Consider the following 21,812-nt stretch of genomic DNA (forward strand, 5'->3'; position numbering starts at 1 on the left):
GTAAGCATTTGCAAGAAAGTGCTTGCTTGATTCTAGAGTTTAGTTTTTGTTGTTGTTGGACTTACATTAAAGCATATGAAAAGTCAGATATTTGGGAATTTACTATTGTTGTTACTGTTATTTTGATGAGACTAGGTCTTTGTTATAGTTTCTACACCAGCCTGGAATTCATGGTAATTTTTCTTTCTTGGGCTCCTGAGAGCTGAAATTGTAGGCATGCACCAGCAAGATGGGGTATTTCAAAGTCTGTCATTGTAAAAATGAGATGGAAATGTTCCCTGTCCAGTTTTCTGTTAAAAAATGAATAACCAGCTGTGCCGAGGGCGCCCAATGGGGAGCGAGCAGACCTTGAGCAGCTGCTGCTACTGCCACAGCGCAGTGGGGTTCAGAGGCGCAGAAGGTGGTGACTGAGGATGTCATCTACCGCAGTTTTTTGCCTTTTCTCTATCCTGGGAGGGTATTTGGTCATGTCGTTCTTGTTGCTTAAATACCGAACGTTGTTGCACCAGAGAAAGAAACAGCAATTCCTCAGTAGGCACATCTCTCACTGCAGAGGTGTAAAGAACATGATGTAACTGATATGTTGGAACTGGACTGACATATCACAAAAGATGTACAAGTTGTAGTGTCACATGATGCACATCTGAAGAGGTCAACTGGGATCAGTGTAAATGTCTCTGACCTCAAATACTGTGAGCTCCCACCCTACCATTTCAGAGAGCAGGCAAGTGTGAAGGAAAAGATAACTGCATTCCACTGCTGAAGGAGGTGTTTGAGGCTTTTCCTGAGACCCCATTAACATCGACATCAAAGTCAACAACAGTGTGCTGATTAAGAAGGCCTCAGAATTGGTGAAGCAGTATAAGAGAGAGCACCTAACTGTGGGGCAATGCCAGCTTTGCAGTTGTAGAAAAGTGCTATAAAGAGAACTCAGATATTCCTATACTCTTCAGCCTACAGCGTGTTCTGCTCATCCTTGGCCTTTTCTTCACTGGCCTCTTGCCCTTTTTGCCCATTCGAGAACAGTTTTTTGAAATTCCAATGCCTTCTATGATACTGAAGCTGAAAGAGCCACACACTGTGTCCAAAGGTTATAAGTTTCTCATCTGGCTTTCTGGTACCCATTAATGTGGAAAGCTCTATTCGACCTCCTCACAGCCTGGGGCATCCAAGTATATGTTTGCATGAGTACAAAAGAGCGTTTGATTTGGGAGCAGCTGGAGTGATGACAGACTACCCAACAAAGCTGAAGGATTTCTTAAATTATTTTTCAGCATAAAACAGGTCCTCAGAATTATTCAAAGGCAACATGACATGAGAAAAATCTGAGGAAAGGTGTGTCAGCATTGTTTTTCCCTGAGACATCCCGAATGGTAGAAAGGGTTAATCAGTCAAGCTTTCATTACCTCATTTTAAAGCCTGTGTGGGAATGTAGAAACTTCTATACCGTCTATTTTTTGCAACAATATTGCACATTTTATATGGTAACTTGTTATGAGATGTAAGTACATCACTCACTGATCAAGATGATTGTATGTGATGCAGTATTCTGTTGTAAATCTAAAATCAAAGACTATGGTCAAATTGGGCATTAGCCATCACTGAGAACACGATCAACTACAGTAGAAGAAGATTATTGAGCTGGACTTGGTGTTGCACTCAAATCCCAACACTTGGAAGGCTGATGAGTTCAAGGCCAGCCTGGGCTACATAGTGAGCTCCCCAACTTTAAATTTTAAAAAGAAGAAGAAAATTAGGCCATTACAGCCTCTTTGAATTGTCTAGTCATGTTGAGGTGCATTTTAGTTAAAGGGAAATGCAGTGGAAGACGAGCCCCACAGTAGAAATTTAACAGTTGACCAGGAGTGTGCTGTCGATAGAGGGCAAGCCCAAGTAAACAGCTCATTCTCACGCAGAATCGCCTCTGTGGGCTGAAACAGACTTCGCAGTTGCGGTTCTTAATGGGGACACTTGGTGTGGAATCTTTTCAGGTGTTACAGTGCTGGTGTGTCTACTTTTTTATGTCTTCCAAAATAGACTTTTTAATTGTAAATTAAGAGAAGATCCAATTAGTCATGTTTTTGTGTTTCCTCTAAAGAAATACATGATTCTTACCTTTCGGGCTTGACTTGACTGTTTGAACCTCCACCTCGATTGTGATACCGCAGTCCTAATAAAGGTTAAGGCGGTGGGAGTGCAGTCCCCTTGCTGGTGTTTTTCCTGCTCTTGATCTTCAGGAGCTCAGGATCAGATGCCGACAGGCTTAGCCACATTAGGCGTCACTTCTGCTTTCTGGTGGGACTTCATGCAGACCTGTTTCTAACCTGTGTGACTGATTTCCCATGATCTCAAATTGAGAGATAACTATAATATAGATGTCTTTTGCCTAAATTATGTCTCTCGTGTGGGGTTTGCCACAGATAGCTGTGAAGGATGGCCTTACTCTCCCATCTGTTGCTTTGCTGTTTAAACTGTAATAAAGTTTTCCAAGAATAAAACAAAACAAAACAAAACAAAAATAACCTATTACTTAGGATATTATCAGATTTGGAATTTTTTTTTTTCTTTTTTCTTTTTTTGGTTTTTCGAGACAGGGTTTCTCTGCAGCTTTTTTAGAGCCTGTCCTGGAACTAGCTCTTGTAGACCAGGCTGGCCTCGAATGGAATTTTTATTTATGTTATATTTTGGATTTTTGTTTTTCAAGATACGGTTTCTCTGAATAACAGCCCTGGCTGTTCTGGAACTCGGTTTGTAGACTAGACTGGCCTCGAATTCACAGAAACCCACCTGCCTCTGCCTCCCGAGTGCTGGGATTAAAGTCATGAGCCACCATGCCTAGCTCACGGTTTGTTTTTTTGGGGGACTCGGGTTTGTCACTATATAACCCAGGCTGGCCTCAGACTTACAAAGATCTGCTGGAGTTGAAGATGTGTACCAACATGCCTAACTCTTAGAAAATCTTTTACCAGTCAAACTTGCATTTTATTTATGAGATAGTTTAAAAATTTAAAGACGTATTTTGTTTTCTTTAAAGGTATATGGATTCTTTTGAAAAAAGATGTTACTTTGGCATGTAAAAACATAGGTGTTTTGATTTTAAAAGGTTAATAACTATAGTTAAAAATTTTTAAAAGCATTTTTTAAGTGATTCAAAGTCACTTACAGAAATACTGTTTTTTTAAGCACTATAATGTCAAATGAACCTTGAATTGATTATTGGTTCTAGATGTAAAACCAAGTTTGTTTTTGAGTTTTTGTTTATTTCTTTTTTGAGAAAGGGCTTCTCTGCATAGCCCTGGCTGTCCTGGAACCACCACTACCCAGCTGCCTTCGAGTATTTTTTCTGTCTTTTCAGATTACTCGTGTAGATGGGAAGAAGTTGCTTCTGTACAAGGAGCAACTTGTGAAGATTCTCCAGCGAACCCTACACCTCGCCTGTAAGCAGGGCTACACACTGTCTTGCAACCTTCTGCATCATCTTCTTCGTTCTACCACACTAATCTACCCCACAGAATACTGCAGTGTACCCGGTGGCTTTAATAAGCCTCCTTCTGAATACTTCCCTATCAAGGCAAGCATTTTCAATCATTTTGGATTAAAGAATAAATATATTGGGTCCTGTTTTTAAATAATTCAGAGGTATTGTTTCTTTCTGCTATGTATAAGAATGTCACATCTTTTCAGGAAGTTTTATTTATTTATTGAGTGTGGGTATTGTGTCTGTGTGTGTCTGTGAGCCATGTATGTGTCCACTGCCCCCAAATGATAGAAGAGAGAACATCAGATCCCCTGGACCTGGAGTTGCAGAGTTGTGAGTCACCACATAGGTCTGGAATCAAACGACTGTGGTCTGGGACAGAATTCAGTGTCCCAGTTCTTTATATTAAAGTACATTGCTTATAACTTATTGGAGGGCTAGAGAATTGGCTCAAAGGTTAAGAGCACTGGCGTTTGCTCTTCCAGAGGTCTTGAGTTCAATTCCCAGAAACTTATGGTGGCTCCCAACCATCTATAATAATATCTGGTACGCAGGGATACATGTAGGCAGAATGCTACATACATACATACATATGTACATACAAACAAAAACAAATACAGAACAAATAAAACCCTGTTATTGGAATGTATTAGACTCATTCATTTTAACTTGTCATGAAGCTAAAACTCTACCCTCTTTTCCTGCTACATAGCCTGGGCTGGACTTGATGCTGTGATTGTCCTGTGTCAACTTCTCCTGTGCTGTGATATATAGCTGCTGTGTGCCAACATACTTGGATGGTTGTCTGCTTTTCTGCAATGGCTGGGCCATATCTAACCTCAGTAGTTTTACATTATCTCAGGCCTAAACTAGCTAACTTCATATGAACTTCCTTTCTCTCCTGCAAGAAATGCATATTAAGTGGCTTTTAGGGAGACATTTTTCAGGGGTATAATATTAATAAAGGAGTAATGATATTTTCATGAGTCTTTTGTGTGTATCAGTATATTATTTCTAGGTCTGATTTTAAATATATAAATGTTGTGGACACATGTGTTTCTCCAAGTTTACAACTTAGTGAAAAGCTTTTCTTTCCTAGGACTGGGGTAAGCCTGGAGATTTATGGAATCTGGGGATCCAGTGGCATGTTCCTTCTTCAGAGGAAGTTTCTTTCGCCTTCTATTTGTTAGACTCCTTTCTTCAGCCTGAGCTCATCAAACTCCAGTGTTGTGGGGATGGAGAACTTGAAATGTCTAGGTTGGTTTTCTTTAGTAGTATCCTTCAAACTTTAATACCTGCCCCAACCTCTATATCTGATGTATATGTTTACTTTTTTTTAAGATTTATTTTATTTTATGTGTATGAGTGTTTTGCTTGCATGTGTATGCCTGGTAGCCACAGACATCACAAGACTTTGGATCCTGAGCCACAGTGTGGGTGCTGGGATCTGAACCTAGGTCCACTGCAAGAGAAACAAGTACACTTAGCCTCTTAGCCATCTCTCCAGCTCTGTGATTCATAACATATTCTGTATTTGTTTTGAAAAATATACATTAAATGCACTGGGAAAAACATTGAACATTGTGTAAATTCATCAATGTTGAAACAGGTTTTTGTATTTTTGGTTGCATAAGGTTTGTTTTTGTTTTTTGAGACAGGGTTTCTTATAGTCAAGACTGGTCAAAGATGACCTTGAACACCTGGTCCTCTTGCCTCTACTTCCCAAGTGCCGGGATTATAATCATGTTCCACCATTCCCAGGTTACACAGTGCTTGGGATCAAACCCAGGACATCGTGCTGGACAGTCACTGGGTTGACCATCTCAGTCCCACCAAAACATTTTTGAGTTTTGGTATTGTTTGTATTTTCTTTTTTTGTTTCATTTTGAGACAGATTCTCACCATGTAGACTATACTGGAACTCAAGAGATCCGCCTATCTCTGCCTCCTAAGAGCTGGGAGTAAATGTGTGCACCCACCGCACTAAGCCCTCCTACCCATGTTAAATACTAAAACTAATTCCCATCTCAACCTCCCAGTTTTTGGCAGAAACACTTCTACTTAGCGATTTCACTTGCTTATTTTGGAAAGTATAGGTAAGGTATACCCCTTTCAAAGGAAAGACCTTTATCTGTCTACTGAACATTGAACTTATTAAGTAGCTCTCATTGTTGACATTGAGTTTACTTAACTGAGATTTTCTTTCTTTTCCGTAGGAATTTAAGAAGAAATAGTTATTATTGAATCCATTAGACTTTTATATTTTGAAGTTGTTTTGAAGATTCCTAAAATAATAACAAGAGATTTAGTGTGTTTCAAATCTGCTAAACTTCTTTTTGGAAGCAAATGTGTGTGCAGCTAGATTTTTCTTTTCTCCTCCTCCTCCCCTCTCTTCCTCCTCCTCCTCCCCCTCCCCCTCCTTCCTCCGCTCTCTTCCTCCTCCCTCCTCCTCCTTTTTTTCCCCCAATTCCATGTTTGAAATTTGAAGTAAGATAAACATTTTTTGGTATTGTTTCTTGTTAGTGGTAGTTATCTTTGTATTTAGTTAATTAAATTAAAATTTGCTTCTCAGAATGCAGTTAGTCATTACATGTTACTAATCATTTAAAACCTGTTTAAGAAGGCCTAATATCAGCAATAAATATGTTGTTACTCAGTGATAAACCAGTACTTGTTGTGCCCATGACCATTAGATAAAGTTTTGTTCTTCTCCCTAGATTCTAGATTTTCTAGAAGTCTTGTTAAAAATGACTTAGGAATCTTCTAAAATAAGATAATATGTTTTGTGTTGTATAGAGATGATATTCTACAGAGTCTGACGATAGTACACAGCTGCTTGATTGGCTCAGGGAACCTCCTACCTCCGTTGAAAGGAGAGCCAGTTACTAACTTGTAAGTAAAGAACAAACCTACCTGTTTTGCTCTTTTGCCATTTGACAAATTTTAAGTTTACCTACTTCATGGGCTATTCTTAATGTTGTTTCTGAATTGTTTGATCTTCTATGTTTGTAGCTCTTAGGGCAAAAACACCTAAGGTATAATTTAGGTCTATGAAATTCTTAAAGACTTTATATAGATCTTCATGTGGTAGCAAGATAGAATATCTTCAGATGTTAATATATTTAAAAATAATAGCTGGGAGGTAATTTAGGATTCATACTTTTCTTTTTAGAAAGCACGCAAAGAAAACAAACCCTATTTTGCAGGCGGTCAGCACTGACTTAGGACCCTGCAGATGAGTGTTAGTACTGCTCTGCAGTACATCGTGTAGAATGTGTAATCCGTTGCTGGCCCTGCCACCTGGGCAACACAATATGGAGATGCCATGACATGATACCATGTATGAGCTTGGCATGAAGGGTCAGCAGCCGGATATTAACTCAGTGTTCTGAATCCCCAGCATCTGCCTCACTGCTGAGGAAGCTAATGAAGAGCACATAGGAGTAGATAGCTGCCCTTAAAAATTAGAGATAGAAGAAATTATTTGCTGATTTATTTTTTCAATTCAATCATAAAAGACTGAGGTAAGAATAGTTTAAACAGGACATGACCATATTTTGTATAGTCATTTGGAGTTAAACTTTCCAAAACATAATTGCCTCTTATTTTACCCTAAAACCGTTTATCACTGAACTTTAAAGTGTTAAGTTTAAAAGTAGTAGTTTCATTTTAGGCCAAAAAATCTGTTTTAAATTTGTTTAAGATCTCGCTAAGTCTTTTAAAAAATTAGATTTTCACCCATATATTTTATTAGTCTATATAAGAATAATTTTACCAATATTAATTTTTATTAAGAAAGATTGATTTTCAAATATATTTTAAAATAAGAGCCCTTTGAGACTTTTTTCTTTAATGATCTTAATCCTGTACCATACTGTAAAAACATCCTGTATAGCACACACAACACTATTTCATGCTTACCAAATTGGGTGTCAGTAGAGCTCTACAAAATGTTAATAGGGAGACTTGTGAGCATGTAATGCAGTAGTTTGTCTTAACAGCTCAAACATGTCTTATGGTTGGGATACAGTAGTAAGTGGGCAGTTGAGGAGACTCATGTGTTTGCCTTGCAGTTCATCTCGGCCTATAGCTCTGCCATGTATACTGTCATAATGAATTGAGGCATGTCTTCATCTTTCTTCCTGAGATTTTCTGTTTGTTTGTTTGGTTGGTTGGTTTTGTTTGAGATTGAGGTCTCCTTCTATAGCTCTGGCTAAGCCTGAAACTCACGTCAGTGCTTCTATCTTAAGCCTCCAGAGTATTGGAGGCTTAAGATAGAAGCCTAAGTTTTCTCTTTTGAAGTAAACTTTCATCATGACAAAAGTTCCTTATAACCCAGATTCAGTGGCTCACATATGTAATCTCATATATATCGGAGAGGCTGAAATAGGAGAATTGCAAGTTTGAGGTCAGCCTGGGCGCATAGCAAGATTTTGTTTGACACTTTCTCCCCTCAAGAAAAATTCCTATGCTTGTTTATTAGAATGCCACTTTGACATGCCTTTTCTGATAAAATGCATATATTAATAAATATATAATACAATAAGAGCACTATTTAAGTTCTAAAATTGACACTGAGTTCTATTCATGGGGTTTCCACCAGAAATATGTTAGACTGAAAAGTTTTAGGCTTCAGATTTTTCAGATTTAGCCAGGTATGGCGGCTCATTTAATTGTAGCACTCTGGAAGCTGAGATAGGAGGTTGGAAAATTTGAGGCTGGCCATAGTGAGACTTTGTCTCAGAAAAAGAAAAATGGGGGTAGGTGGAGGCAGAAACCTTCACTTTTAGAGTAAAAAATTAATGGAAAATATGATGAAATCTTAAAGAACACATTGAATATAAATATGTTTTTAAAATCATTAAGCAATTTACATTTTAAAACATGGGTTCAGTATCTGCACAGATTAATAACTGCATTATTTAGAGTTAGAAGCAAGCAACCATCTCTTTGATTTAAATTGCCAAGCAGAAACTTAAATTTTTTTACTTTATTTTCTTATTTTATATGTGTGGGCATCAGATCTTCATGGAACTGGAGTTACAGACAGCCTTGAGCGATCGTGTATGTGGGTGCTGGGATTCAAGCCCAGGTCCTCCTGAAAAGCAGCTAGTGCCAAGTGCCAAGCTATCTGCCAAGTGGGATTTTTTTTTTTCTTAAATACACTTTCTGTTGGCTTTGAAGTAGTTCTTAACAGGATCTTTCCAGTGATAACTTGTATTGTCTTTATCAAAAACCGTGAAGAACAACTTCATGCTTTTATTTCCTGTGTGCACCATTTTCACTTTTATTACAGAAGGTGAATGAATCCAAAACTAATAAAATAGCCTTTAAAATTTCTAAAATGTTTCTTCTCTTATACATTTATAGTGAAAGAGTTAAATTTTCCAAATTTAAATTGAGTGAAGAAAAAAAAGTTAAGTCAGTGTCTACATCCTGTGACACAGTGACACATGGGGTGTGCAGAGTGGCCGGTGCTCTCGAGATTGTCACAGACTAAAGCCAAGAGAGAAGAGCTGAGGTCGAGTCTGAGTCTGTAGGGAGTAGAGGGAAGCCCAGCTGTGGGGAGAGAGTGGAGTCATGCAAAGCCTCAGGTGTCTGTAATACCTCTTGTTAGCTTTTCTAAGTTAAGTTTACTTGTACAATTGTGAGGCATTCGTGTTCTAAAACACCAGATCAATTTTGGCAATTATTAGCAATTCAAGCATTGTTTTATAATTTGTACTTAAACTTTTCATCCAGGTCTTGCTTATATGAAATATTGCATGTTCTGTTACACTCAGAGTCAGATTACTTAGTACCAGGTTTGCTCTCTGTATTTGTTAACAATATAGTATTTGTCCTCTGGAAAACTGTGATGGAAAACCATAAACTTACTTGACTTCTGTGTAGCTATGTTTCTGATGGAGTTTACGTGATGATCTTAATTTACTATTGGGGAAATGGTTACTAAACACAAAACTATTTTTTCTTAATGCTATTCAGTGATTGACAGACAAATACAAAAAGCTAAATCTAAAGTATAAAAGTAAATGATGTATCAATGTAGGTCACTAAATACCTGTAATCACCATAAACCTTCACATGTCAAAATATAGATAAAAGGTCCTTGGAGGTAATTAAGGCTAAAAACTTGTCACTTTAATACAATTTAAAACTGTGAATTTTAGCAGTTCTGCTCATTGCCATCCATTGCTGAATGATCTTAGAATGGATCTCTGCTCTGTTCCTGGGACTTTAAGAGAGGCTCTACTTCTGCAGCAGTTAATGCATACAGCTCTACCTGTAGAGTGAAAATTGGATTGTGTCTTTCTGTTGTCACATAGGAACCTTGGACATTTGCCTTTAACCCTGAAATCCTCAGTTTTCTCCTTTTTCAGTCCACTTTTTGTTGAGATCTTTTAGGTCTAACCAGCTATTAGAGGATGCAGAAACTAACATCTAAAAAACAGGGTTACTCAAGGTAGAGGAGTCACCATTTTCATCAGAATACTTCTTTTCTTCGTTTCCCTTCCCTCTGATCTGTTACATCATAGTCAAATCATTCTTTGAGATCTCAGCTTTTACTAACTATCCACTCAACAAAATTCTTACCGTCTAAGCTTGAGACCATTTCATTGATGTGTGAAAGGATGTGTTGTGTATACGATGAGGGGCAGGGCTAGCTAACCTCTCTTGGCACCTCCAGGAAACTACCCAGCACTGCTGGGGGAGCTGCACACAGAACAGGAAACAGTTACTACTCCACGGTGAGTAACCCTGTTTTCTCCTTATTTCGCCTTCTGATTGTTTTCATTGTGTGTCAGACATGAAAATCTATTTTCACAGTTACTTTTAAATCTCCAATGTGTAAAGTTTCTCTTAGCAGCCCTCTGGTATTTATGGTAGCATAAATAGAGGAGCTTTTCAGTTTTGTTATTTTCAGCTGTTATTGATGCAGATATCTGGGTACACAGAAGTGGCCAACTGTCTCTTGTGAAACACTTGTGCATTAAGTGGAGAAAGCCTGCCAGTGGCTTGATTTCAAATCTTTTTACTTATTTTATTCAGGAAGGGGTGGGGTTCTTGGGAAGGCAAGGTGTTCTTTTACATACACAGTAGAAGACTGTATATAATATTGTTTATTCCTATTTCATGACAATTGATCTAGTCTTTGTACATACCTGACTTGTACTGTATATTTTGCTTTTACGTTTTTGTCATTTTTTTTCCGTTTCTAGCATCCTCTGTTTTCCACCAGTGATTATTGTTATTGTTCTAGTGCTACCTAAAAGCATGCCATCTAATGGTACAGATAATGTGATAGTGCCTCCAAATTCTAAGATGTTTTGTTATAGTTGGGTGGCCTGGTCTAGGAACAGTGGAGATGGTTTTACTTTATTATTATTACATACATATAACTGCTTACAGTGTGTTTTGTTGGAATTATTTTTCAGAATTGTGTTTCATTCTCAAGACAAATAATATATGGAACTTAAATTATAGATTTTGATGCTATTGCTTTTATTTATTTGTTTTGTTTACTTAGCCCAGGCTGGCCTCAAATTTGAGAAGATCCTCTTGCCTCAGCTTCCTGAGTATATAGGCATATACTAACACATATGACTATATATACTTGTTAAGACACATTTGCTGTAAAATATGTCAAACCAATTAAGAGTTTAATTTGTGATAGACAGAAAGATAAAATTTGATTCTTAGATAAGTGTATGTAAAAAAGAATTCTGGGTAACAAAATTAATGTTTAAATTTAATTAAGTACCATATATCTGAATAACATGAAAGTTGTATGTTAATTTTTGTTTCAAAATAGAAAAAGAATAGATCATTTTGAAGTTTAATATTTTAAAATTTTATACAAGGTAGGTTTTCTTTTTCACTATTTGATACTAGCTAGCAGACTACAAAACAATGCAGGGTACTTTATTTTTAAGTGGGCTAAATGATAAAAAAGAAAGCAGTTCAGAATTGACACATAGATTTAAGAAGTTAGCTTGAGGCTTTTCTGATGATATTTGTTTTCAAATGGGTGATGTTAGAAGAGCTAAAAATGCATAGAATGAAACACTCTAGACTATCAAGTAAAATCCTTCATGTGTGCAGTATGTGCATTGTATGTGTCTGTGTATAGGGTACTCCCGTAGGTTGTTGTTGCAAGTCTTTCCCTGTTGTTCTCCACCTTAGTTTTTGAGACGTGGTTTCTCTCTGTGCCTGGGCTGGTTGCTTTGTCGAATGGCTGGCCAGTGAGCCCCGCCCCGAGATTCTGTTCTGTTCTTCTCAGCACTGTGCCGCCACAGGGGCTGAGTCTGAACCCATAGCCTGGTGCTTATGCAGCAGGTACGGTACTGATGGTGCTGTCTCTGCATCTCTTTGATATTATTTTTTGATGCAGTAAAAATTCTGGAAAAATCAATAACTGTGGAAACTATTTTTAATCTTATTAAGGTAGTGTGACTGACTGAAGCACTTAGTATTATGTGGTAGTGAGCATGAGTTGAGTAATGAGTAAAGCTGTATTTTTGCTTTAGACAAATCGTAGATTTGTATCAGCAGGGAAGAGATTTCTGTTCTCGTGAATCAACTATGACAAACCCTTCCCTGTGCTCCACCAAGAAGGTGATGAAAGCTCCTTTCTCTTTTTGTTGTACTTTTCTGTTTAGTACTGAGAGCTAATTTCAGTAGAGACTTGAAGCTTATTGTTAAGAGGTTTTATTCTTTACAGACTTTGGGTTTTGGATACATACTTATTTCTGCTCATAAAAGTTAACAAGATGCTGAAATTTGTGAGCTTTGCCACAGGTTGAAACTCTATAGCAAGAAAGCAAACTTTTAGAAAGTCTCAAAAAAGAAAATTAGCATTTTATGCTATAAAATATTAATGAATTTTAAACTACATTAGTGAAAAAGAACCATTCCTGTTTATATTCTGTAGGTTTGGTCCTGAGATTTTGCTGTCTTAGGCACTGAATTATGGTGAGCAGCATAGCTGAGAAACCGGAGCTTCAGTACTCTGAAGTCATTTGCTATGTCAGGATTTATTAAGTCAGACATTATAGCAGAAATAATGCTTTAAATTTAGCTGCTTTGTGGGGTACCCTTGGGGATATGTTGATTAAAAGTGGTGTTTCCTTCCTCATTATATGTGTTGTAAGCTCATTAGTGTTAGATAATAACTACAGTTTCTGTTTATTATAAAGTAGCCTGTGTTGGGTTTGTTCACTGTGTGGCTCTTAGGAGGTGTCTTCTATTTATTAGAATAGCCTGTGTTGGGTTTGTTCACTGTGTGGCTCTTAGGAGGTGTCTTCTCTTTATTAGAATAGCCATTGAACTGTCTTGTATTTTGAAATTTTGAAAATTGAGATAGACTTCTATTGAAGATATACATACATATATATACATGTGTATATGTGTATATAGATTCAGATTTATAAATCCATAGCCTCCCATAAAATGTGTTCTTATAAATCTATAGGTAATGCTCAGCCATTTGTTGAATTTAACTAGCTTGGTCTGATCGTACTGACATATTTTGTTTGGGCAAATTTTTGGGGTTTTAAAGACAGTTTCACTTTTTAGTTCAGGTTGGCCTAAAGCTCACTATGTAGCCCTATCCTGGCCTTGAATTCACCCTACTCTTCATGCCTTAGCCTCTAGAGTACTGGGATTACAGGCATGAGCCACCAAGCCTAGCTTGTGACTGATCTTTGAGATTTAGTGTTCTACATAATGATTTAGAAATGTCATTTGACTACAGTGTTAGGAAAGGTCCATTTTGCTGGTTTAAAGAGAAAGAGCTATGCTTATAGCTCTTATCTCTTATAGAGAACCATGTGTGCTATTATTAGGTGCTTCAGCAATAAAAGTTGACAAACTTGAAAATATAATTATGAAGCTAAATTTTCTTTGTGAAGATGAATGAATTCTTATCAGTGAATATAAGCTTTTCCACTTGAATATTCAGTTATCGATAGAGGTTCATTGAGAGATGACTTTTTATTCTTGCAAAAAGGAACTAAAGGAACATTTTCTTTAAGTTAGTTGCTAAGTTACTATGCTTCTTAATGAAATGGCAGCATTAACTTTCAGAAATGTAAAGAGTTAAAGTACTGGAGAATAGAAATCTATTACAAGTGTGTTACCTTTGTTTTAATTTAATTAAACATTTTAACAATGAGGTTTTTTTCCTTTGACCTTTTGTTTTGATATTATTAGTAAATGAAGCTCTCTTGTTTTTAAACAGGGTACCAAGTATGGTGTCCTTAGAGGAAACAAAATTGTATACTGGACTGGAACATGGTATGTGAATACTAACTGAAGTAAGTCTGTAGAAGCTATCTGTTTAGCTTCTCTGTAACAATTAGAATTGAGTCATTTTATATTTATGGTTCTTAGATTCTTTGTAGTATATAAAATATACTCATTGTGCAACAATCATTTTCTTTCTCTCTGGGAAACTAGATGCTTATTTTTTTTTTTTTTTTTTTTTTTCTGAGACAGGGTCTCATTATGTAGCCCAGGGAGTCCTTAGACTCAGAGATCTGACTCTGGCTTTATGAACTATTATTTAAAGAATTGCCAATAAATAACAGAAACTGACTCCATAAATTTAATTACTTTCTGTGTTTAGATATAAGCTTTGCTACTAAACAGCATTCATTTAAGTTTTATTTATTTATTTTTGCTTAAAAGGATAGTTGTTTGGTTTTTGTATGTATGTGTACATTCCATGGTCACAGGACAAGTTGCCAGAGTGAATTTTCTTTACACTGTGTTGATTCTGGGGCTCAAGCTCGGACTATCACTTGAAAGATCCTTATCAGCTAAGCCATCTCACCAGCCATGTTTTTAATTCTTGTAGGGCGAAACATTAATGTGAATGGGGAATATTGTAGCCTTTATATTTGATGGTCTTTGTAGAGTTTCGAGTGAATTTAATTCAATTTAGTTTTTCGATGTGGTGCTGGAAGATCATACCCAGAGACATAAACAGGATAGATAAGTGTTCTCCCACTAAGAGATACCCCAGCCCTTACTGTATTAGTATTTATGAGACAACTGGATGTTGCTGATTGATAGAGCATATATTTACATACATGCCTGAGACTCAGGGTCATTTCCCAGCAACACCCCCCCCCAACTATATCGTATACTAATTTAAAGTTCAAAATGCAACCTTAAGAGAAACTCTTACTAATGGATTAATAATAGAATTAGTTCTATACATTAATTTCTAAGATACAACTCCTGGATTTGGGTTACCCGTAAATTTAGAGAATCCCAAGCCTTTGTGGTTTCTAATTAGCAGCTTGGGACTTTGAAATGTTCACAACAGTGTTTTCTTTCTCTCCCTTCTTCCACTTTATAAAGAAGTATATATTTATTTTCATTTTATGTGTATAGGTGTTTTCTGGATGTATGTGTATCACATTCCCATGGAGGACAGAAGGTCTCAGATTCCCTGGATCTGAAGTTAGCTGGTCATTAGTGGGTGCTGATAACTGAACCCACATTCTTTGTAATGGCAGCAAGTGCTTTTAACCCTGAACCATCTCTCCCCCACCTTCCAGACAAAATATTTTATAAGTAATTGTTTTATTTTGGTTATTTGAGACCAATCTCATGTGGCCCCATCTTGTCTTCAACTCCTTTATCCTCTTTCCTCTTCCTCCCAAACTCTGGGCTTATGGATGTGCATTCCCATGCCCAGATACATTTGTCTGTCTGTTCATTTATAGAGTTACTGGAGAAAGGGTCTTGTTCTGTAGATCAGTCTAGCCTTGAACCATCTGCCATCCTGTTCTTATTCTCTGAGGTGCTAATGTTACAGGCGTGTGCCTCAATGCCCTGCTTAACTTGGATCTTTGAAAAGCAGAGGTTTCGAATGTTAGTCTGGGTCATACTTAGCTTCTAATTTAACTATGTTAAAGGCAAAGCCATTTGTCCTCCAATTTACCTTTTAAGAAGGGTCTTGGGATAAGCTGTTAAAAACTGGAATAAAATGAGGAACTTTCCATGTCTAAAATGCCTTTTCATCATCATCATCATCATTATTATTATTATTATTATTTATTTTAAAAATAGATCTATCCAGAGAGAACCACCGAGAAACAATTGCTAGTGTCATACGGAAACTTCTTAGTAAGTATATATGCCTGTAACTTGCTCTGTATTTCTAAGCTTTAAAATAGCAACCTATGGCAGGTGTGCTTTTACTTAACTTTTTTAGAAATTTTATTTTATGAAGTAGATTTGGGTTTGTGTAGTAATTTAAGGTGTTAGCTAAAACTTTTTTCTTCTCCTATTTTAGACCACATACTTGAAAATTCAGAAGATGATACCAAATCATTGTTTCTCATCATAAAGGTAGAATTCCATAATTATTAATGTACACAGTTTCATAATTATTAATATGCTTGGGTTTTACTAGTGATTTCTGAATAAATGTTGAAATTCTTTGACACAGATTATTGGAGACCTTCTGCAATTCCAAGGATCTCATAAACATGAATTTGACTCCCGATGGAAAAGCTTTAACTTAGTAAAGAAATCAATGGAAAATCGGGTCAGTATCTCCACCTGAACTTCTGAATTTTTGTTTTTGCAAAGATGTATAATGGTCCTGATTTGAGGATATTTGTTTATAGAGGAAATTTGCTCTATAAGTAAAAGTAGTCGCTTTAAAAATATTGCATGAAACCGATGTGGGTTTTGTTTGCTATAGGATTCTTATTATGTAACAATAAAACATTGACTTTTAAAGACAAAATACTGTATGAAGACGAAAAGCATGATACAGATCTTAAGTGGGGGGATTGTATTTACTTGCTAGGAATATTGCTTAATTGTAGATCACTTTTTAAGTTAAAAGTATTTATTTTAGTGATAACATCCATTACTCTCCTCTGTATCCATATAGGGATTTGCTTCCTGGAACTAGCTCTTGTAGACCAGGCTGACAGAGATCCGCCTGCCTCTGCCTCCCTAGTTCTGGGATTAAAGGCGGGCACCTCCACTGTCTGGCTGATTTTTTTGTTTTTGGTTTGTTTGTTTGTTTGTTTAAGAGAAAAAAAAGTCCACAAGCATGAACTTTGTATAAATCTGAGGAAAACATTTCTTATATTTATTTCATGATCCAGTATTAGAATTAGTATAAGCCTCTTCAGGAACATGGAAGGAAAAACACCCAGAGAGCAGTAGAGCTGTCCCCAGCAGTGTTCCCCAGTAGACTTATGCTGCACTTGGCTCTCTAGAAGCCTGTATGTTCCTGGTGCTAAATAGTGGAGATAGAGGAGTCTACAAAAAGGAGAAAGGAACTGTGTCAGGCTTTGGAAGCGTGCTGTAAGGTAAATTAGGTCAATAGTTTTGTTTTAAGAAAGTTCTTTGGTTTACAGTTAGCAGTGGAGAGCCACTAAAAGGACTATGCGTTGTGAGCATGAGCCACCACACTTGACTGAAAGTTAAGATGAATATTAGAATACTCTGCCACAATTAGAATCTAGGTGAGAAAACCCTGAGTCAGAGCTTTTAAGATTCAGGTTGGAAGGTTTGGACAAAAGGTAGAATTGGAGCACTTTGATGACTAATGTAATAAAGAATAATAATTTGTAATTTGTAACAATACAAATAATTTTTTTGGTGTATATTTATTTGTGGGGGTGGGGGCATACATCTGTGAAAGTGGAGTTCAGAGGACAGCTTGCAAAAGTCAGTTCTCTCCTTCGAACATGTAGGTTCCAGGAGTTGAACCTAGGTTGTCAGACATGTGTGGCAGTTGCGTTTGCTTTTCAGCCTTTTTTCCTGCCCTATGTTCATTTTCTTGGTTTAGGGTTTGTAGGATATGGTTTGGGTTGACTTGTTTTTTATTGTTGTTGTTATTGGGTTTTTTGTTTGGTTGGTTGGTTTTGTTTTGAGACTTGGTCAATCTTTGTAGCCCTGGGTGGTCTGGAACTCAAAGTGATCTACATATGTCTGAGATTAAAGGTGTGCACCACCATATCTGGCTGTGTTCTTATTATGAGGTCAGTTTTCATTATGGGATTCAGGAATCCATTGTTGAAGTTACTCAGTGAAAACACTGAGATGTTTGCTGTTTTGTTTTCCAGCTCCATGGAAAGAAGCAACACATCAGAGCACTGCTGATTGACAGAGTGATGCTGCAGCATGAGGCAAGTGTCCCCTCACCTCAGCCTGTAATAAATAATACTGCAGTGTGCTCATAATTAAGTGGACTTTCATTAAACTCTTCAAGACTTTATTTTATATTATTTCTTTTTAAAGTTGCGAACACTAACTGTTGAGGGTTGTGAGTATAAAAGAATACATCAAGATATGATCAGAGATCTTCTTCGATTGTCAACAAGTTCATACAGTCAGGTGAGGCTCTACTCTCTCCAATACCTACATTTTTTTACTTTGCAGTCTAGGTATCTCTGTTTTCCCAGTGGAATTTAAGTAATCCCTCATTTAGGATCACACAGCAAGGAAGCAAGAGAACCAGAACTAAAATATAATAATTCCCGTCCCCAATGCCATGGTAAATACCTTCCAAATTTCAAATAGATTCAAATTTTGCCTTAATATACAAAAACATTTATTTGTAGTATGATTGTTCCCACCCCACTCACCTCTACGCTCTTTTCCTAGACAGGGTTTCTCTGTAACCCTGGTTGTCCTGGAACTTTGTAGATAAGGCTAGCCTCGGACTCAGAGATCTGTCTGCCCCTGCTGGGATTAAAGGGGCACACCACCATGCCTAGCTAATTGCTTCTCATTTTAGATCCTCAGTCCTTCCTCCAACAAGGTCTTGCTATTTAAACAGACTAGCCTTGAACTTCAGTCCACTTGCCTCCACCTCCAAAGTGCTGGGATTACTGGCATATGCACCAACATGTCCTGCTTAAATTGTTTCTCTCTGTTGTAAATTTGAGAGATTATGTTGGTAGACTGGTACTCCTACTTAATTCTATGAAATTCCAAAGGCCAGTCTGGGATGGCTATATAATTCCTTCTGTGTGTGATGCTTGGGTTTAGATAGTTACTAACATGTAATATATCATCTATCCCTTAATAAAGTATAAGACCAAAAGATTATATTGTAGCACTTAAAACAGAGACATTACAAGATTTATGTATATCAGTTACTTTTAATATAGTAATTTCCTGTGTGTGGACATAAGAGACCCGATCTCATCAACAGTGAGTTAGGGTGTCTGCTGTTTGCTTTTAGCGGTGTTATAAGCTGTTGCCCATGAATGCATTCAACTTCCTCTGATACTATCTTCCTTTTAATAATCATTTGCTTACTTTTTAGGGTATATGTTTTCTGTTATTTAAGAATCAATCTAAATTATCATCCTTTGCTTTTTATGTTTCATTAGACATCTTTTTAAATCTTTTTCAATTTTTCCCAGGTCAGAAACAAGGCTCAGCAAACATTTTTTGCTGCTTTGGGAGCATATAACTTCTGCTGCAGAGATATCATCCCTTTGGTTCTGGAGTTTTTACGACCTGATAGGCAGGGTGTCACACAGCAGCAGTTCAAGGTAGAGGTTCTGTTTCAGTGTCTACAGTAAACATCCATATATTGGTTATTCAGCCTCTGCATTTAATATTTTGCTATATTTGCTTATCACCTATCTTAAAATATGTGTAAGTTTAAGATACTAGAACATTTCATCATGATTATTGTGCAGACCTCTGTGGAAAATATCTGAATTATATAACCAATGTGAAGGGAAGACTAGGGATGGAAAGAAATAAGATTATTTGAGCAACCGATCAGAGCAGAAAAAAGGAAGAAACAAGGCAAGTTTCAGGGGTGAAGTAGAGTCTCTGTGAGTAGGTTATTAATAAGAGATATTAAGGACAAAAAAAGTTAGGGTTTGATAGCTAAATATGAGGAAACTAAAACATCACTAAATCTGGATTGTACAAGTAGTTATAGGAGAGGTGAGAGACCCCTGGAACCCAAGAGTTTAAGGCAAGTCTAAGCAATGTGGTGAGATCCCATCTCAAAACAAAATGAGTCTAAACAGCAAAAGTGATCAAGATACCATGAAAAGAGAGGAACAGCCATGGAAGGGCAATAAAGAGACCTTTCAGAAAGAACACACAGTCATCAGTGCCCACTTTCTGGAGATAATTAAGATTAGCACTAAGTATGTTCCTTGAAATTAATCTGAGACACAGCTCGGTAGGCTGTGAGTCAGGCTTAGTTACTTACTTCTAAAATTTAATCAGAACAAGGCATTCTTTTATGTAGTTTGTACATTTTCTTCATATCACAGTGCTGAAGATTAGTGGCAGGGACTGATACCAACTGACTGTTTCCTTTCTTCTTTACTTTCTGGCGGCTGACTTCCACCCAATGTTGGATATCCTTTCTGGAAGCTCTGCCTCATTTGATCATATCGGTCAATCTTGTCAAGAATGTTTTATATGGGCAACGTTAGAGAGGTGAAAGTTAACAGTGACTGTCTATAGAGCCTGTAGAGGAGGCTAGACTGTGCAGTGGGTAACAATCCAACTTAGATCCATTCAGATTGAGTGTTCTGGAAGTAACAACACTTTTTGATACTAATAGAAAATGTACTTGCTTCATCAGAACTATTTCATGTTGTCAGTAAAAACTATGTAGTATAATTAAATAGCTAGATTTTTTAAAGGTATTTTAAAATTTATTGTTTGACAATTTGATATATGTATATAATACATCTCATCATATCCACCTTCCATTCTCTCCTTCTACCCCTCCTGAGTAACCAAGCTTTTATATGTTTAGTAACATACTTAGTAACTTTGTGTTAGTTGTTATTTGGTAAGTTATTTAAAACTAAAAATACTTTTTGGTACATTTCAAGGCCAGTATCATATCTGAGGAAAATATGAGTAGAATCTGTACTTTTACATTCTTATTCTTTTTTTTCTTCTTCTTCTTTTTTTTTTTTTTTTTTTTTTTTTTTTTTTTTTTTTTGAGAGAGAGAGAGTTTCTCAGTATCTTTGGAGCCTGTCATGAAACTAGCTCTTGTAGACCAGATTGGTCTCGAACTTACAGAGATCCGCCTGCCTCTGCCTGGCCTATTCTTATTTTTTATATTGCCTAATTGCCATTCTTTAGCAAACCATCTATTAAATGACTTAGAAAAAATATTAATGGATGCCACTTGGTTAAACCTCAAGTACAAATTTTTAAAACCAGCACAGTAAATACATGTAATATTATATACAAATCACCTGTTAAATATGTAAATAACTAATGTAAAAATTTAAGCGCCATGTTTGAATCTTAGTTTTCCTCTGTGCCTCTTAGTTTTCCATGTAAATTTATTTGTTCTTATAGGGCGCCTTATATTGTCTGCTTGGAAATCATAGTGGTGTATGCCTGGCAAACCTTCATGATTGGGACTGTATTGTGCAGACTTGGCCAGCACTTGTTTCTTCGGGCCTTAGCCAAGCCATGTCACTGGAAAAGCCATCAATAGTGAGGCTGTTTGATGACCTTGCAGAAAAGATTCATAGACAGTATGAAACAATTGGCTTGGACTGCACAGTAAGCAAACTATTTGTTCTCTCGTATTTTACTGGAAATTCGGGCTTTTAATTTTTCATGTTTTTTTTTCTTTTTTCTATAATAATATGTTGGCTTATTATAATTTTTAAAAGGCATTTACTTTCTCTTTCCTACTAACGTTCCTTAGTGATCATTGTTTTAGATAACAGGTTTGGAACACCAAGGTAAAGTGTTTCTGGGAAAGAGTCAGGTCTTTTCTACCAAGAGGCTGCACAGTTGACTGCTCTGTTTATCGTTGTTCCATGTATGCCTCCACTGCATTCTCCTCCTCACTTTCCCTTCTCTCTTCCCTCTCCTCTGGCTGGCCTGGAACTTGCTTTGTAGACCAGGCAGGTCTCTAACTCACTCTGCTGAAGCATTTATCTAATTATTCTTTATCAATGAAAACTCAGGAGTCAAGATATCGGGGTGAGAACCTCATTGATCATAGGAGTGATGGAGAAATGACCACTGACTTCTTTTCTCTCTCCTTCATTGATCTAAAATGTCTAAGAACCTTTCTTAAACTCTGCCATACTACTTCCTGTATCTCTCTATATGTCCTGGGTCTTCCAAAACCTGTCTGGGTAACTTTGGTCATCTAGTAACTATCCACCCTCTGATTCAAAGTAAACTTTATTGGAAGTCTTGGGGAGTGTCATAGTGAGATCAAAATTTCCCACAATACTCAGCTTCTTGAGTGCTGGGATTACAGACATGACCTACCTACCATGCTGGTTTTTTTTTTTTTAAAAGAGTTGATTTTTTTAGGAGGTTAGCTATACT

General features: G+C 36.9%; 1 protein-coding gene and 1 pseudogene across 1 annotated transcript in view; both read left to right on the forward strand.

The window, feature by feature from the left end:
- Psme4 (proteasome activator subunit 4) overlaps positions 1–21,812 on the forward strand; it is a 120,071-nt gene that overhangs the window by 50,056 nt on the left and 48,203 nt on the right. Inside the window, exons 18-28 of the mRNA XM_038313184.2 lie at positions 3,356–3,571; positions 4,578–4,735; positions 6,275–6,370; positions 13,719–13,774; positions 15,560–15,616; positions 15,786–15,841; positions 15,942–16,040; positions 17,581–17,643; positions 17,756–17,851; positions 18,889–19,020; positions 20,817–21,026. Of these exons, the coding sequence (XP_038169112.1) occupies positions 3,356–3,571; positions 4,578–4,735; positions 6,275–6,370; positions 13,719–13,774; positions 15,560–15,616; positions 15,786–15,841; positions 15,942–16,040; positions 17,581–17,643; positions 17,756–17,851; positions 18,889–19,020; positions 20,817–21,026 (1,239 nt within the window). The remainder of the gene's footprint in view (positions 1–3,355; positions 3,572–4,577; positions 4,736–6,274; positions 6,371–13,718; positions 13,775–15,559; positions 15,617–15,785; positions 15,842–15,941; positions 16,041–17,580; positions 17,644–17,755; positions 17,852–18,888; positions 19,021–20,816; positions 21,027–21,812) is intronic.
- LOC119802243 lies at positions 11–2,589 on the forward strand (annotated as a pseudogene).

The sequence above is a fragment of the Arvicola amphibius genome, chromosome 1 (genome assembly GCF_903992535.2).
Source record: "Arvicola amphibius chromosome 1, mArvAmp1.2, whole genome shotgun sequence".
Classification (NCBI taxonomy): Eukaryota; Metazoa; Chordata; class Mammalia; order Rodentia; family Cricetidae; genus Arvicola; species Arvicola amphibius.